Consider the following 17,900-nt stretch of genomic DNA (forward strand, 5'->3'; position numbering starts at 1 on the left):
AGTGTAGTCTACATATATTTTCTCCCATTTTTCTAGGTTATCGCTTTACTCTTGAATAGTTTCCTCTTCAAAAGCTTTTTAGTTCAATGTAACTCCATTTGTCTCTTTTTGCTTTCGTTGTCTGTGCTTTTGAGATCTTATTTAAAAAGTCCTTGCCCAGCCTAGCATCATAAAGCATTTTCCCTGGGATTTCTTCTAGTCGTTTCATAGTTTCAAATTCTACATTTAAATCTTTAATCCATTTTGAGTTGATTTTTGTATATAACATGAATCAGGGTCTAGTGTCATTCTTCTGCACGTGATTATTGAATTTTCCTAGCGCCATTTATTGAAGAGACTACTTTTTCCCCAATGTGTGTTTTTGGCATCTTTGTCAAAAATCAGTCAGCTCTAGGTGTCAAATGTATTTCTGGGCTCTCCATTCTATTCTATTCTATTAGTCTATGTGTCTGTTTCTGTGCTAGTGCCATGTTGTTTTGGTTACTATATCTTTGTATAATAGTATATTTTGAAGTTAGATAGTGTAATCCTTCCACTTTGTTCTTTTTGCTCAGTATTTCTTTGGCTATTTAGGGTATTTTGTAGTTCTACAGAATTTTATAGTTGTTTTTGTTTGTTTGTTTGTTTTTCTATTTTTCTGAGGCAGGGGTCCCTAACCCCCAGGCCACAAACAGTCATATGGGTCTGTGGCCTGTTAGAAACTGGGTCGTGTAGCAGGAGGTGAGCAGCAGGTGAGACAGTGAAGCTTCATATGTATTTTATAGCTGCTCCCCATCACTCACATTACTGCCTGAGATCAGACTCCTGTCAAATCAGCAGCCGCATTAGATTCTCACGGGAGTGCAAACCCTATTGTGAACTGCTCATGCAAGGGATCTAAGTTGAGCACTCCTTATGTGAATCTAACACCTGATGATCTGTCAGTGTCTCCCATAACCCTCAGATAGGACCATCTAGTTGCAGGAAAATAAGCTTAGGGGTCCAGCTGACTCAACATTATAGTGAGTTGTATTATTACATTGTAATACATAATGAAATAATATATAGCTATATATTACAATGTAATAATATAAATAAAGTGTGCAATAAATGTAATGCATTTGGATCATCTCAAAACCACCTCCCAACCCTGTGGCTCATCTGTGGAAAAATTGTCATCCATGAACCAGGCCCTGGTGAGAAAAACATTGGGAACTGCTGCTCTGAAGAACATTATAGTTATTTTGGCAAGAATTGCATTAAATCTGTAGATCACTCTGGGTAGCATAGCCATTAAAAAGAAATTCTTCCAATTCATGAATATATGGCCTTCCATTTATTTGTGTCCTCTTCCATTTATATCATCAAAGTTTTACAGTTTTATTGTACAGATCTTTCACCTCCTTGGTTAAATATATTCCTAGGTATCTACATTTTTTAGCTATAGTAAAAGAAAGTTTTAAAATTTCTTTTTCAGAAAGTTCACTATTATATGGACATACTGATTTTTGTATGTTGATTTTGCAGCCTGCAATTTTAGTGAATTTGTTTATCAGTTTGACTAGTTTTTGGTGTAGTTTTTAGAGTTTTCTTTATGTAAAATATTATACCATCTACAAATAGGGACAATTTGACTATCTTCTTCCCAGTTCGGATGCCTTTTATTTCTTCCTCACCAACTCTGGTGACCTTTCCACCATTAGCAGCCTTCCTGTCCACTGCTTTGTTGACACCCACAGCGACTATCTCTCTCATATCACAAATAGCAAAATGACTCAGAGGATAGTCAGAAAAGCTCTCAACACACGAGCTTGCCAGGAACCATATCGACAATGGTAGCATCACCAGACTTCAACTATTTAGGGCCATATTCCAGCTTTTACCAGAATGGCAATCAATCTTTTCCTTCAGCTCAGCAAACTGGCAAGCAATGTGAACTGTGTGACAATCCAGTACAGGGACATAGCCATCACTGATTTAGCCTGGTTGGTGCAGAATAGTCACCTGAGTAGGGAAGCCATTTGTTTCCATTGGTGGGTCATTTTTGTTGTCATCAGCAATGTTGGCACAGTGAACATCTTTGACGCACATATCCTTGACATTGAAGCCCCCTTTGTCCCCCAGAAGAGTTTCACTCAAAGCCTCATGGTGCATTTTAACAGACTTTTCTTCAGTTGTAGCATTGATTGGAGCAAAGGTAACCCAGTCACCACTCAGCACACAGGACTAGTACCAAAATCACCAATTCTGTAGAAATCCAGGAGAGACAGACAACAAATAAGGGCTTGTCAGTTGGATGAGGTGGTGATTGGATGCATTGCAGAGTTTCAAGCAACATAGTTCCACTGACTTTACTGTCTTTACAGGTGGTTTTCCAGCCCTTGAACCAATGCATGTTAGCACACGGCTCTAGCATATTGTTACAATTCCAACCAGAAGTTGGCACAGATGTTACTGTGCTGGCATTATAGCCAATTTTCTTAAGTTTCAGCTTTCTTAATGATTTCTTTGTATGTTTTCTGGCTGTAGGGTGACTCAGTGGAATCCATTTTGTTAACAATAACTGTTTCACACCCAATGTGTAAACCAGAAAGACATGCTCATAGGTCTGTTCATTCCTGGAGATACCAGTTCAAATTTACCAACACAAGCAGCAACAATCAGGACAGCACAGTCAGCCTGAGATGTGGCTGTATTCATGTTTTTCACAAAGCATCTGTGTCCCAGACTATCAATAATAACCAAGTAGTACTTGCTGGTCTCAAATTTCCACATGGTATCAATGGTGATGCCATGTTCAGGTTCGGCTTTCAGTTTATCCAAGACCCAGGCATACTTGAAGTAACTCTTTCTTATCTCAACAGCCTCTTTCTCAAAATTTTTGATGGTTCTTTGATCAATCCCACCACATTTGTAGATCAAATGGCCAGTAGTGGCGGACTTGCCTGAGTCTATGTGTCCAGTTTTGACAATGTTGATGGGATTCTTTTTCTTTTCTTTTCCATTTGACTTTAGGGATGGTTTTCATGACACTGTTGTTCTAACTGCAAACCTATTGTAAAAAAGGTTGGTATCAGCGTTAATATCTCCTGCTTCATCCTTGATTTTATTTATTTGAGTCTTCTTTTCTTTTTTTGGTTAGCCTAGTTCGTGGTTTATTGATTTTCCTTTATCATTTCAAAAAAACAAACTTCATTTTGTTGATCTTTTGAATTTTTGTTCTTAATATCAGTTTTATTTCTGCTCTGAGTTTTATTATTTCCTTCCTTCTGCGAATTTTGACTTTACTTTATTAGTAAATCAATAACAAATCCTAGGTCTTTGAGGTGCATTGTTAGATTGTTTCTTAGAAATCTTCTTTTGTGATGTAGACAATTATTACTATAAATTTCCCTTTTAGTACTGGTTTTATTGTGTCCCATGGGTTTTGGTAAGATGTATCTCATGCTTAGTTGTCTCAAGAAAATTTTAATTTTTCTTTTAACTTATTCACTAACCCATTGGTTATCTAAAAGGATGTTGTTTAACTTCCATGTATTTGTAACATTTCCAAAATTTTATTTTATTAATTTCTCGTTTGGACCATTATGGCCTGAAAAGATAGCTGATATGATCTCTCCTCTTACATTTGTTGAGATTTGTTTTGTGGCCTAATATGTGATTCATCCTGGAGAATGTTCCATGTGCAACAGAAAAGAATATATATTCTACAGTTGTTGGATGAAATGTTCTGTAAATGTCTGTTAGGTCCATTTGGTCTGTGGTGCAGTTTAAGTCCAATGTTTCTTTGTTGATTTTTTGTCATTAGCTTCCCATTGTTGAAAGTGGGTGTAGTCCCCTACTATTTTGTATTGTGGGCTGTCTCTCCTTTTAGATCTAATAACATTTGCTCCATATATTTGAGTGCTCTTGTGTTGGTTGCATATATATTTATAATTGTTATATCCTCTTGTTGAATTGATCCCTTTCTCCTTATACATAATAACGTTTTCTGCCTCTTTTAACAGTTTTTGACTTAAAATATCTTTTATCTGATATAAATATGGCTTATTCTGTTCAATTTTAGTTTTTGTTTGCATGGAATGTCTTTTTCTATCCCTTTGCTTTCAGCCTGCCTTTACTGGTGTGGTGAATCTTTTTTAAGTAGTATACAGTTGGGTCTTATTTTTATTTTATTTTGCCTATTCAGCCACTCTCTCTCTTAATTTGAGAATTTAATCTATTTACATTCAAGGTTATTATTGTTAGATAAGAACTTATTTCTGCCATTTTGTTAATTATTTTTTCCTTATCTTGTAGATTCCTTATTTCTTTCTTCTTCTCTTGCTATTTACCTCCATGGTTTAGTGGCTTTCTGTGGTGCTAAGCTTTATTTTATTTTCTCATTCTCATTTGATTGTCTGCTTTACTTTATTTGTTTGTGATTACCGCAAGTTAACATGAAGAGTCTTGTAGTTAGAACTGACTGTTTTAAGATGATGGAAACTTAACTTTGGTCACATAAAATTAGACAGTTCTCTTTCCCCTTAAAATTTACACTTTTGTTCACTTAATTTACTTCTTTATCTGTGGTGTGTTCCTTAGCCATTAATTGTAATTCTTGGTTTTGACCATTTGACATTAAACGTTCATACTAGAGGATTGAAGAAGTATATAGCACTCATATCACTGGAATATTATGAATTTGATTTGTTAACTTACTCTGCTGTTGAGTTTTATGTTTTCACTGGTTTTCCTGTTAGTAATTATGGTCCTTTTGTTTCCATTTTTAGCACTTTCAAGCATTTCTTATAAAACCAACTCTGTGGTAATGAATTCCCTTAGCTTTTTCTTATCTGCGAAGATTTTTATTTCTTCTTCATTTCTGGAAAAGAATATCTCTGCTTGATACAATATTCTTAACGAACAGCTTTTATTTCTTTCAGCACTTTAAATATATCATCCCATTCTGTCCCAGCTTTAAGGTTTCTGCTGAGAAATCTGCTAATAGTGTAATTCAGATTCCCTTATATGCGACTTGATGCTTTTCTTTTGTAGATTTTAGCATTATTTCATTGTCTGTGACTTTTGACAGTTTGATTATAATATGCCTCAGAGAGAATTTTTTGGATTGAATATAATTGGGGATCTTTTAACTTCCTGAATCTGGATGTTCATAACTCTACCAATACTTGGGAATTTTTCAGCTATTATTTTGTTAAATAAATTTTCTGTGCTTTTCTCCATCTCCTTCCCTCTGGCACTCCTATTATAAGAAAATTTATTCACTTGATGGTGTTCCATAAGTCCTATAGGCTTTCTTCATTCTCTATTATTCTTATTTCTACTTTCCCCCCACCAACGCCCTCTGGTTGGGCTATTTCAAAAGACTGTCTTCAAGTTCATAAATTATTTCTTCTCCTTCATCTTGTCTGTTGTCAAAGCTGTCAGTTATGTATTTTTTTCATTTCATTCATTGAATATTTCTGCTCTAATTCTACTTGGTTCCTTTTTTATTTTATGTATATCTTTGTTGAAGTTCTCATTCAGATCATGAATTGTTTTCCTGATTTTATTGAATTGTTTCCCTGTGTTCTCTTATATCTTGCTCAGTTTCCTTAAAATCATAATTTTGAATTTATTTTTCAGATAATATATGAATGTCCTTTTTGGGAGTCTGTTACTGGAGACATTTTGTGGGTGCCATGTTTATTTGCCTTTTTACGTTTCTTGTGTCCCTACATTTATATCTGTGAATCTAATTGAATAGTCACTTTTTTCCAACATTATGGAGTAGCTTTCGTAGGGATAAATATTTTCCTGTAAACAGGTCCTAGGGTTAAGTGTGGTGCATTGGCTTTAGCTCTAGGTCGACTCAGTACTATGGTCTTCATGCAGTTTCTTCAGCTGTAATCCTCATCAGTGGTATATATTGCCTCAGTGCTCTAGGCTGCAGGAGTTTGTGATGGCAGCAGTGTAGTTTTGCTGAGGACAGAAGCACTAGGCTGGTTGTTGGACCCTGTGGCAATCTGTCTGGGAAAGCAGATTACTGGACCAGCTGTTGGACCAGGTATGAGAGCAGTGGTGCCAGGCATTCCTGCAATGGTATTTGCAGGGATATGGGACCACTACCAGACTGGCTGTCAGGCTGGGCTCAGGTGTGTGCAGGTGTGGTGATGCCAAGCAGGCCTGTGGCTGTCTGTCCAAGGATGTAAGGCTGCTGTGAACCAGCTGTTGGGCCAGGCACAGGTGCATGTGAGTAGAGCAGGGCCAGGCTCTTATCCTTCTTACTGAGATTCTTCAGAGTATTCTTCATACATCACCCCATGTGGTATTATAAACGGGAGCTTTGTACCTTGTTTTAATTTTGTGATTACATTTGAAATAATTTAGTGGTAGGATTGTTTGCTGGACTATTTTAAGGTGTCATGTATTCATTCCTTTGTAGCACTTTTTCTCTTCCATCATTGATAACATTTATTTATTTACTTTTCCATAAGTTATTGGGATGCAGGTGGTATTTGGTTACATGAATAAGTTTTTCAGTGGTGATTTGTGACATTTTGGTGCACCCATCACCTAAGCAGTATACACTGCGCCATATTTGTAGTCTTTTATCCCTCGCCCCTCTCCAGCTCTTCCCCCCAAGTGCCCAACATCCATTGTATCATTCTTATGGCTTTGCGTCCTCATAGTTTAGCTCCCACATATCAGTGAGAACATACAATGTTTGGTTTTCCATTCCTGAGTTACTTCACTTAGAATAATAGTCTCCAATCTCATCCAGGGCACTGAAAATGCTGTTAATTCCTTCTTTTTTAGAGCTGTGCAGTATTCCATCATATATATATATACCTCAGTTTCTTTATCGACTCACTGATTGATGGGCATTTGGGTTGGTTCCACAATTTTGCAATTGTGAATTGTGCTGCTATAAACATGCATGTGTAAGTATCTTTTTCAAACAATGACTTATTTTCCTCTAAGTAGACACCCAGTAGAGGGACTTCTGGATCAAATGGTAGTTCTACTTTTAGTTCTTTAAGGAATCTCCACACTGTTTTTTATAGAGGTTGTGCTAGTTTACATTCCCACCAACAGTGTAGAAGTGTTCTCTATTCACCACATACTCACCAATATCTACTGTTCTTTGATTTTTTGATTATGGTCATTCTTGCAGGAGTAAGGTGGTATAGCATTGTAGTTTTGATTTGCATTTCCTGATCATTAGTGATGTTGATCATTTTTCATATGTTTGTTGGCCATTTGTATATCTTCTTTTGAGAATTGTCTATTCATGTCCTTAGCCCACTTTTTAATAGGATTGGTTTTTTCTTACCGATTTGTTTGAGTTTGTTGTAGATTCTGGTTATTGGTCCTTTGTCAGATGTATGGATTGTGAAGATTATCTCCACTTTGTGGGTTGTCTGTTTACTCTGCTGACTGTTCCTTTTGCCATGCAAAAGCTCTTTAGTATAATTAGGTCCCAGCTACTTATCTTTGTTTTTATTGCATTTGCTTTTGGGTTCTTGGTCATGAAATCCTTGCCTAAGCCAATGTCTAGAAGGGTTTTTCCAATGTTATCTTCTAGAATTTTTATAGTTTCAGGTCTTAGGTTTAAGTCCTTATCCATCTTGAATTGACTTTTGTATAAGGTGAGAGATAAGATCCAGTTTTATTCTCCTAGATGTGGCTAGCCAATTATCCCAGCACCATTTGTTAAAAAGGGTGTCCTTTTCCCACTTTATGTCCTTGTTTATTTTGTCAAAGATCAGTTGGCTGTAGTATTTGAGTTTATTTCTGGGTTCTCTATTCTGTTCCATTGGTCTATGTGCCTATGTTTGTACCAGTACCATGCTGTTTTGGTGACTATGGCCTTACAGTATAGTTTAAAATCAGGTAATGTGATGCTTCCAGATTTGCTCTTTTTGCTTAGTCTTGCTTTGTCTATGTGGACTCTTTTTTGGTTCCATATGATGTTTAGAATTTTTTTTTCTAATTCTGTGAAGAATGATGGTGTGGTATTTTGATGGGAATTGCAATGAATTGTAGATTGCTTTTGCAGTATGGTCATTTTCACAATATTGATTCTACCCATCCATGAACATGAGATATGTTTCCATTTGTTCATATCATCTATGATTTTTTTAAAAAGTGTTTTGTAGTTTTCCTTGTAGAGGTCTTTCAACTCCTTGGTTAGATATATTCCTAAGATTGTTTGTTTGTTTGTTTGTTTTGCAGCTATTGTAAAAGTGGTGGAGTTCTCGATTTGATTCTCTGCTTGGTCGTTGTTGTATATAAGGGCTACTGGTTTGTGTACATTGATCCTGCATCTGGAAACTGAATTCTTTTATCAGTTCTAGGAGCTTTCTGGAGGAGTCCTTAGGGTTTTCAAGGTAAAAGATCATATCATCAGCAAGCAGTGACAGTTTTACTTCCTCTTTACCAATTTGGATGCTCTTTATTTCTTTCTCTAGTCTGATTGCTCTAGCTAGGACTTCCAGTACTATTTTGAAGAGTAGTGGTGACAGTGGGCATGCTTGTCTTGTTCCAGTTCTCAGAGGAAACGCTTTCAACTTTTCCCCATCAGTATTATGTTGGCTGTAAGTTTTTAATAGATGGCTTTTATTACATTAAGTAATGCCCCTTGTATACCGATTTTGCTGAGCATTTTAATCCTAAAGAGATGCTGGATTTAATCAAATGCTTTTTTTTTTTTTGCACTTCCTGCCTAGAACTCCCAAGATTATATGCCCTTTGTCTTCCACTACCAGGGCAAGTAGGGAAGGACAATCAGGAGGAGGGCAGGGTTAGGAGTTTCTGAGCTCAGACTCTCCTTGGGTGGGTCTTGCTGCAACTGCAGCATGGGGAATGGGGTTGAGATTCCTAGGTCACTGGACTTGTGTACCTAGGAGGATTATGACTGCCTTTGCTGAGTCATGCAGGTTGTCAGGAAAGTGGGAGAAAGCCCACAGTCACAGGCCTCACACAGCTCCCATACAAACTGAAGGGCCGGTCTAACTCCCACTGTGCCCCTACCAACAGCCCCGAGTTAGTTTCCAGGCAGAAGGTATGACGGGCTTGAAAACCCATCTCCCGTCTGTGAAAGAAAAGGTCTTGGTTCTTCCCCTGTCTGTGGAGTTTGCACACCAGATTTGCTCCGTCTCCTGAGTTCTAACCAGGTGGCTTCTCACCCCGTTCAAATTGTTACAAAGTTTAGCTAGAGATTTCCTTCTCCCTGTGGAGTTTTACACCCTGCTCCTCTGGTCACCCTCCTGTTGGATCCCTGTGGTGTGGTGCCAGGCAGATATGGCCGGTTAGGGGACCCTAGGAGCTCCCAGGGCCTTTCTCCTGCTTCCTCTACCCCTGTATTTGGCTTGGCTCTCCAAATTGACTCAGCTCCAGGTAAAGCCGGAAACTTCTCCTGGAAATGGACCATCAGCTTCTCTAGTGGGGGTGTGTGTTGGGGAGAGGAGGGTCTCCCTTTCCCACTTCCTCAGTTGGGCCCTCACAGTATTTGGGGGATCTCCTGGGTTCAGCAGGAGCAGTCCACTTCCTTCAGAGGGTCTGTATGTCCTCTCGAGATTGTTGGTTTGTTCTTGCAGTCTGTCGAGCTAAAATTTACAATGCGAGCTGCTCTGTCTGGAGCTACAATCTAGTCCTGCCTCCTGTCCACCATGATGATCCAAGAGAACTGTTAACATTTAATTGGTTAGTTATTACTGTTGTCACAGTAAGTAACATGGAATTTAGAGTCAAGCATATCTATTTAGAAAACCAGATTTTCAATTCTATGTAAAGACTTGAACAAGTGACATAGTTTCCCTGTCAATAAAATGAAGAGAATAATACCTATCTCAAAGAACCGTTGAGAGTCTTAAATGGAAAAATGCCTGTAAATCCCTTAGCAGGGAGCCTGCTCATAGCAGGCACATAGTAGATGTATTAGTCCTTCCCATACAGTTTCTCCTTTATTAATAGACCTACAGTTGGATTGTATGTTCCTTCAGGTGCGAAAAGCCTGCCTTTATGTTTTACACTTGTACTCTGAAACACAGTTTATATTAATAAATTTTTGTTAAAACTCTTTCTGCCCACCCCCTTTTAAAATTTATGTCTTCTGGGTAGATAAGGAAAAACAGGTATTTATGCTTGTGAGAAGTATATCTAAATTAAGAATCAATTAGAAATAGATGGACATTTTGAAGACAAATCCTTGAATTATTCACTTTAGTGAATGGGTTTCATATGTTCCTTGGCTTTTTGAAAGTTTATTCTTGGTCCTCAGACATGTTTCATAATGTTGCTAGATAAATGAAACATCACTGGAAGGCATGCTATCTACAAACCTTCAAAAGGTACAACTCCATAGGTAGCCTGGTCTTACTATGGCCAAATAATGACTCAATAAGTGTCAATATAATTAGCAATTTATGTTTATTTCAAAATGTTCCTGCTGAGTCAATGAGTACCTCCACATGGCCTCCAACAGTGGTGCAGAATGTTGCTGGACACTCTGCACAAAGGGGTTTATCCTATTCTGCTCCAGCCTTTCTCCCCCTTTCTTCAGTACCCACTATATTTTGCGAAATGCTACAACCCACATTCAGTCTGTGTTTGTAATGCATTCTCTTCTGTTCCTTCACATATGGCAGTCTGAAACAATTACATAATGAGACATATTATCAGGGCATAACTGTCAAAAATGAAGACTAAGCTATGAATAAATATTACCCACTTATTAGCTAAGCTGCTCGTGTGTCCTCTAATCTACATGTGCCCCGACTTTCAGATTTACATTCATATCCCTGATTACCTGTGTAACAAATGAATGCAGCACTAATTATGTTCGGAAAGAGATTTATAAAGTTTATAAAGACTTATAAACTTTAAAATGATGAATTCCATTCTAAAGTAAGGTTCCTTACCATTTTTGTGTTGTAGTCTTTTTTGCCAGTCTGGTGAAATCTACTTACTCTTCTCAGACATAATGTTTTAAAATTTATAAAATAAAATATGTAGGCTAAAAAAGGGAGTCAGTTAAATTAAAATACTGTTAAACTTTTGATTTAGAGATATATATGCTTTTCTATGAAAAATTAGATTAAAATACTGTTAGAAATTTTGATTTAGAGATATATATCCTTTCTTATTAACAAACTAAAATCTAGAAGTTCAATAATTATTAAAATTTGACATAATGAATGTAAATACCATTTTGAAAAAACACATAAGATAAAAATAAAAAAATTAAATAAAATAAAATTTAATGTATTATTTTATTTTCTAGAGACTATTGTAGATATTTTAGTATTGTAGATAATTAAAATATGTTACCTTTTCTTAAAGTAGGAAATACTGTAACAACTATAATGTGATACGAGTGACAAAGTCACAGGCATTCCTGACTACATTTATGTTTGAAAGAAATGCTTAATTTCAATTACATGTTAGTGAAAATAAAGTTGCATTTTTCCTATTCAGATTCACAGACCATGTGTTAAGAATCTTGATCCAATATGATCCAATTTTGATGATTTTATTAAGTTTCTCTCCTCTGAAATACCTTAGATTCTCTGTTTTAAATGTGAAAATACCAAATTGAAAGCTTGTCTTGTCTCTCTTTACTCTCATGGAGGTATTTAAAAAGACATGTAAACTCTTTCAGAAATGTACTTTGTTTTCCTTCAAAAGTATACTTTATAACATTAAATTGAACAAAAGCAATATCTTCCTCTAGACAGACACAAATGCATCTCAATATCATGGTGTCAGGATTTCACAGTTCTTGACATTACTTTTGAAGGTAGAGCTGCTTCCCGCGTGAATATCCAGGTCTGGTTGCAACTTCTGCCTTCCTATCTATGATTCTTCTTTTTCTCACACTCAAGAAAGCCAAACAGAGGCAATGATTACGCACACTAATGAATGTTAAACTGTTCTACTTTCTTTTGTAATAAAATTATTTGGAAACTTGTGGTGTTCCGTGATAAATAACCAATGAATTGTGGCAATGTTCCTAGTACACAAGTGTGGTGAAGCTCCCTGGTAGAGAACAGTTGTTCTATGCATGGTTACATACACTGTGGAATTAATGCTGGAACATGATGTCTTTCAGGCCTTAAAAAATAAATTGCCATTTAGCATTTATAGCAGCAGTGCTAAAGTGACAACCTTAGTGCTCTGAAAGTGTTCATGTTTCTCTAAAGCATAGGCTGGCAAACTTTTCCAAAGGTCCACATAGTAAATATTTTCAGCTTCGTCGACCATATGGTCTCTGCTCTGCCTTTGTAGTACAAAAAGAGACATAGACAAGACCTAACCCAGTGAACGTGGCTGTGTTCCAATGAAAACTAATTTATGGGCACTGAAATTTGAATTTTATGTAATTTTCAGATGTTATAGTCCTTTTTTTTTAAATATATAAACACCATTCTTAATTTGTTGTGAGCCATACAAAAAAGGCAAGGGGCCAGATTTGGTCCATAGGTCATCTTTTGCTGCTCGCACTCTTAAATATGAAGCCAATAGCCAGGTAGCAAACCAATTAAATAGGTTGATCTAGCTGGCTAGGCCATCCCAAGGAGAACTGTTCTTAAAATAACTCTTAGCTAGAATGTGAGGTGAGGAAGTCTGATGTTCCAAAGGATACCACATATAGAAACAGAATTCAAAAAAAAAAAAAAAGAAAAGAAAAAGAAAAGAAACAGAATTCAAAATTGCATAGATAGAAACTCTCTCTGTCTGAAATCAATCAGGACCCTGATCTCAAAGATAACATGTAGGGGCATCAATTGTATACAGACAGATTGCAGATTGTGCTGTATCAAAAAACGTGGAAGTGTTATGGGAGCAAATTTGTACAACACAAATTTAGAGTTTCGTTTTGTCTTTGTTTTCTCTCCCTGAATGCCTAATTAAAAGGAGTATGGTATTTATTTGCCTTTGCTAGAGTTAGTAAACATGGCACTATTCCTATAAAATTATTTGTGTTAGCAAGAACATGAAAGTTTAAAAGGCTTGGTCTTCTAAATCTATGAGAAATATCTTTATTACTGATTATTAACAGCAGAATTGATTTTCAAGGCATTTTTGCAAGCAGAAAAACAAAGACAAATTAAAGAAAAAAATCAGAAGGAGGGTGGTAGACAGTAGCAATATGGTGTGGATGTAGACAGATCCCTGTGATTCATGAAAAAGTTAGGGCTCACAGATTAACTCTGTCTTGAGAACGTGTTTCATTTCTTATAGAATGGTTCCCATCAACCAGTTTCAGATCATTGCAGAAATTAACACAGAACTCTACCTATTTAGAAATCAGGCTGTGCAAAATCTACAATACTAAATGTGAACTCCAATCCTGTGGTGGTGATCATCGTGGTGGTAGTTGTTGTTTTATAAATATCAGCAGGCACACATCTGGGACTTTAGTGCTTGCCACAATGTCATTTTCTGGTTGACATATATCTAAGAAATGCGTATATTAACACCCAGGCTATAGAGCCAAGCACATTTTAGTGCCGGCTACAGCTGAAAGAATATGTTTCCATTCCTTGTCCATCTGTTCTTGGCAACATGAATTTAAACTAGAAACACAGAATAAGTTTCATGAGAAATATGTCTAAATGGGGTTTAGAACAGCAAGGTGGAAGCTCTAAGTTAACATTTGATTTTGTAGCTAAAATATTGTTTTTACTTGGAGTAATCTCATGCTACAGCTACAGCTTAAAGTTAAAAATAATAGATTTTTATTATTCACTTAAAAGTTTGGTGGCTTGGTCTCATATTCTTTTTAAAGTGCTTTTATTAAATTTGCCTATGATCCTGGGCTTTGAGATTGCAAAGCACTATTTGCTGCCACACAGTTGAACTACACTGAAAATAAATCATTAGCATCTCTAAACTCTATGCTAAAATTGAGTTATTAGAGAGGAGTGAGCACTTTGTGTACAAAGTGGATTCCATGCAAAACACATTTGCTTGTTTTTCTATGAGTCCAACCTCAAATATGACCAACTATTACGTGGCTATCTTGTATAATAATCATGCCTCCCACTGTATTCCACCCCTCTAGTTTTTCTGCTACTAAACAATATAAAATTATGTATTTACATTTGAAAATATACAAAAACACATAAGAATATTAAAATGGAAAAGAACCATAATTGTGCACCTAGACTTTGGCCTGCAAATCAAGGGTCTCAGGACTCTGAGCAAAAGGGCTGTCACTGAGTCTTGGGACAGGACTGTCTGGGATTCCACTGATGTGAGTTCAACTTCTGATTTCTGGCTGAATGCAAATATTCAGATTGGAAAGGAACCTTGAAGCTCACACAGTCCGACCTCCACCTTTATGTTAAGATGATTTCTAAAATTTTTTAAAATCTGCCCTTTTCATATGATTGACTTATCAAATGTAGCATAGTGCATCAAAGCAATAGGGTTCACATTTTGGCTCTGTCACTTTCTAGGTATGTGAGTATGAATAGTTATTAACTTCTCCAATGTTTGGCTTCTCTATCTGTAAATGGGGAGAATCACATTTATCTTAAATTGGTCTGGAGCAGGAGCAAATGAGATAATATAATTAGTCCTAGTAAATACTCAACAAGCAATAACTCTTACTATTAGCACTTTTCTAATGTCCTCTGCTAAAGAAAAAAAATTAATAATAATGATTGCATGGGACTAATTATCTAGTATACTACCAAACAGTATTTTGGTAGAATATTCCTTAATATCGGAAAAACATTTCACAAAACTACTATTGTTTCTTGAACTTCTGTACAGTTACCTATTACTGTGGACAAGTTAACTCAAAGATTTAGGGACTCCATCTTCTAATGTATAAAATAAGAAGCTTCAACTCCATGATCTCTAAGGTGTCTTGTTCGAGTAATTTAACAAAATCATGTTTGACAGCATATCCTCATATTTTATTTATAGTGTTGAAATGTGTATTTGCTGCCAAATGTCTGATGTGGGATGTATAAATGGTCCTTATATACATGTGGAATAACATTAAGTTTGTTGATGTTAAAAACTACTGGGTTTTTGGTTTTTTTTTTTTTTTTTTTTTTTTTTTAGTATTATTTGGCTCAGAATCTGTGTTTCCCATTTTGTTTTAGAATAAGCTGACAGTAAATCATTTCCCACAGAACCTCAAGGTTTAGTTAAACTGAGAGTTATAAAAGTAGGCCATCTTTTTATTACTTTAAGTTTCTAAGACAAGTTTTCTTTGTGAAGTGGCTATTATTTTTTTTAAATCTCCATAATATCAAATGGCATTAAATTGTGGATATATGTATACACATTGTAACTTAAAAGGCATCTACTTTCTTTCAGATCTCAGTGACCAGCTGCTGGAGGTGGTCGGCTTGGAAGGAGCCATGGAGATGGGGCAAATATACACAGGCCTGAAAAGTGCTGGCCGGCGGCTGGCTCAATGCTCCTGTGTGGTCATCAGGTAGTTCTCCTTCTGTAATTGACAAAGGCGTTTGATATGGCAGAGCCTCAAACTAATTAAAAGTATGCAGAACTCTCATAGTAGCATTGTCGTCTTTGGGTTCCAAATGATCAGTGACTAACACTAATATATTTCAGAACAAATGGACATAGGCAGATTGTATAAAATATTGGTTAGCTATTACTTATCTGGTTTGTTGGAATCTGATTCTCCCTTGTTGACTACCATGGACACATTGATGCACGAATTCAAACATACAAATTTTATGGTTGATACTCATATTAGTCTACTGAAGCACCAAAGTATTTACTGGGCAAATTATCTAATGAAAATAATGACAAGACACCATTGACTTAAATTCTTTCAAGGATTAAAGTGCTACATTAAGATTTTATGTATGTTTTAAATTTTAACTTTTTCAAGCATTTTTTTCCCCAAAATTTCACTTGCAGGAAAAAAAAAAAAAAGAGATCTTTTTTTTTTTTTTTTTATTTTTCGAGACAGAGTTTCACTCTTGTTGCCCAGGCTAAAGTGCAGCGGCACGATCATGGCTCACTGCAACCCCCACCTTCCAGTTTCAAGGATTCTTCTGCTTCATCCTCCCACATAGCTGGGATTACAGGCACCTGCCACCACACCTGGCTAATTTTTGTATTTTTAGTAGAGATGGGGTTTCATCATGTTGGTCAGGCTGGTTTCAAACTCCTGACCTCGTGATCTGCCCAGGTGAAACCACGGATTGTAGCACAGACATAATTGATGTTATTTATCTGAAACTATTAGTGCTAGAAAATCTGAGACATCAAACACCTTTCTCCCAGTTTGCAACGTGGGGTTATAAAAACAAGGAATCTCTTTTGGCTGTAGAAATTCTGATCTTGTCATTAAACATAAATCCTGAAATTTTTCTTTTGGCATCCAGAATTTTCTTTTAATATCATTACATTTAACAGGAAACTCATAATATTCCTGTGACTAAGGTACTTTTCAGGGTATTTATTAATAGTGGAGAGTTGAAGCTCCTTTCATAGGAGATAAATTTAGAGCCCAACTATTACCATATTTGCCTTCCCTGGTCTCATCATCTTATATCTCACATATAGTCTGTAATATAAAGTATTTCTTTGCTATACTTAAAATGAAATATTTTCCCCCAGGACTAGCAAGTCTCTGCCAATGCAAATTGATGGGGAGCCATGGATGCAGACCCCATGCACAGTGAGTACAGAATAGTTGATATGCTATGTCATTCTCAGTTTTGCTTTCCTCTTTGACTAATCACAATAACTGATTTTTTTCTTTATGTCTTTTCAACTTATCACCAAATAGTCTTTTTGTTGTTGTTATTATTTTTGTGTCAGAGCCACTGCATTTAGGTTTTAGACATTATATACCCTTGGCAATGATTTAGCTCTTGAATGTTTGTGTTAGCCTAAGTATAAATAGATCTTTTACATAGATCAATTATAAAGCATCAATCAATTATAAACTCTAGAGCCAAACAAAATATTAATAAAGGTTTCTCTTAAACATTTTTGTGTTTATTTCAGAGCACGTTATGAGAATATTATTTATGAGAACTGCAAACATAAGCTTACATGTGAATTTATTTCTCAGCTGTTCTATTGCCTCCATTTGGGGGATTTGAGGGCTTTCTTCTCCATAAGAAAAAAATTTCTCTCCAGTTTCTACCATAGTTGTGTTTTCTAGATTGAGATATTAGTTAAGTCAGACATTTTGCCCTGCTCAAAAAAATTCAGTTTTCATTTGCATAGTGAATATTTTATTGCATTTCAAAAACAGGCTAGGAACTGCTTTTGGCACTGGGAGTAGAAACATGAACAAGACCAACAATGTAATTTCCTTCAAGTTTCTTACATTCCAATAATAGGGGACCAGATAAATAAACAAATGTTTGATAAATATAACTTCAGACTGCAAGAGTTATTTAAAAATAAGGTGAAATGATGAAGAGAAACTGGATTAGGTGTGGAGAATACTACTTGATATAAGGGAGACCTCCTTGAAAGGACACACGAAAGCTCAGTATAAAATACAAAAAAAAAAAAAAAAAATTAGCTGGACTTGGTGGCGCACACTTGTAGTCCCAGCTACTCAGGAGGCTGAGGCAGGAGAATCACTTGAACCCAGGAGGCGGAGGTTGCAGTGAGCTGAGATCATGCCACTGCACTTCAGACTGGGTGACAGAGTGAAATTCCATCTAAAAAAAAAAAAAGACACTAAGGAGGGTGGTGTGACCAAAGCTTCTAGAATTAGGGGAGAATGGTAAGAGGCTAAGTAGAAAAGGTAGACAGAGAACAAACCATGTAGAAAAAATGATGGTAAAGAGCTAAATTTTGATTCTAAGTACAATAGGAAACTACTGAAAACTTTAAGCATCATCTGATTTACATGTTTTTAAGTTCACATTGGCTGCTCTGTGGAGGATTGATTGTACTGAGCAGCAACTGAGAGA

General features: G+C 36.2%; 1 protein-coding gene across 12 annotated transcripts in view; it reads left to right on the top strand.

Moving 5' to 3' along the window:
- Positions 1-17,900, top strand: part of DGKB (diacylglycerol kinase beta) — a 764,082-nt gene that overhangs the window by 711,626 nt on the left and 34,556 nt on the right. For all 12 annotated transcript variants that reach the window (XM_015133916.3, XM_015133918.3, XM_015133921.3 and 9 more), the window contains 2 exons: positions 15,304-15,424; positions 16,582-16,642. In XM_015133916.3, the coding sequence (XP_014989402.1) occupies positions 15,304-15,424; positions 16,582-16,642 (182 nt within the window). The remainder of the gene's footprint in view (positions 1-15,303; positions 15,425-16,581; positions 16,643-17,900) is intronic.

The sequence above is a fragment of the Macaca mulatta genome, chromosome 3, assembly GCF_049350105.2.
Source record: "Macaca mulatta isolate MMU2019108-1 chromosome 3, T2T-MMU8v2.0, whole genome shotgun sequence".
In the NCBI taxonomy this organism is placed as follows: Eukaryota; Metazoa; Chordata; class Mammalia; order Primates; family Cercopithecidae; genus Macaca; species Macaca mulatta.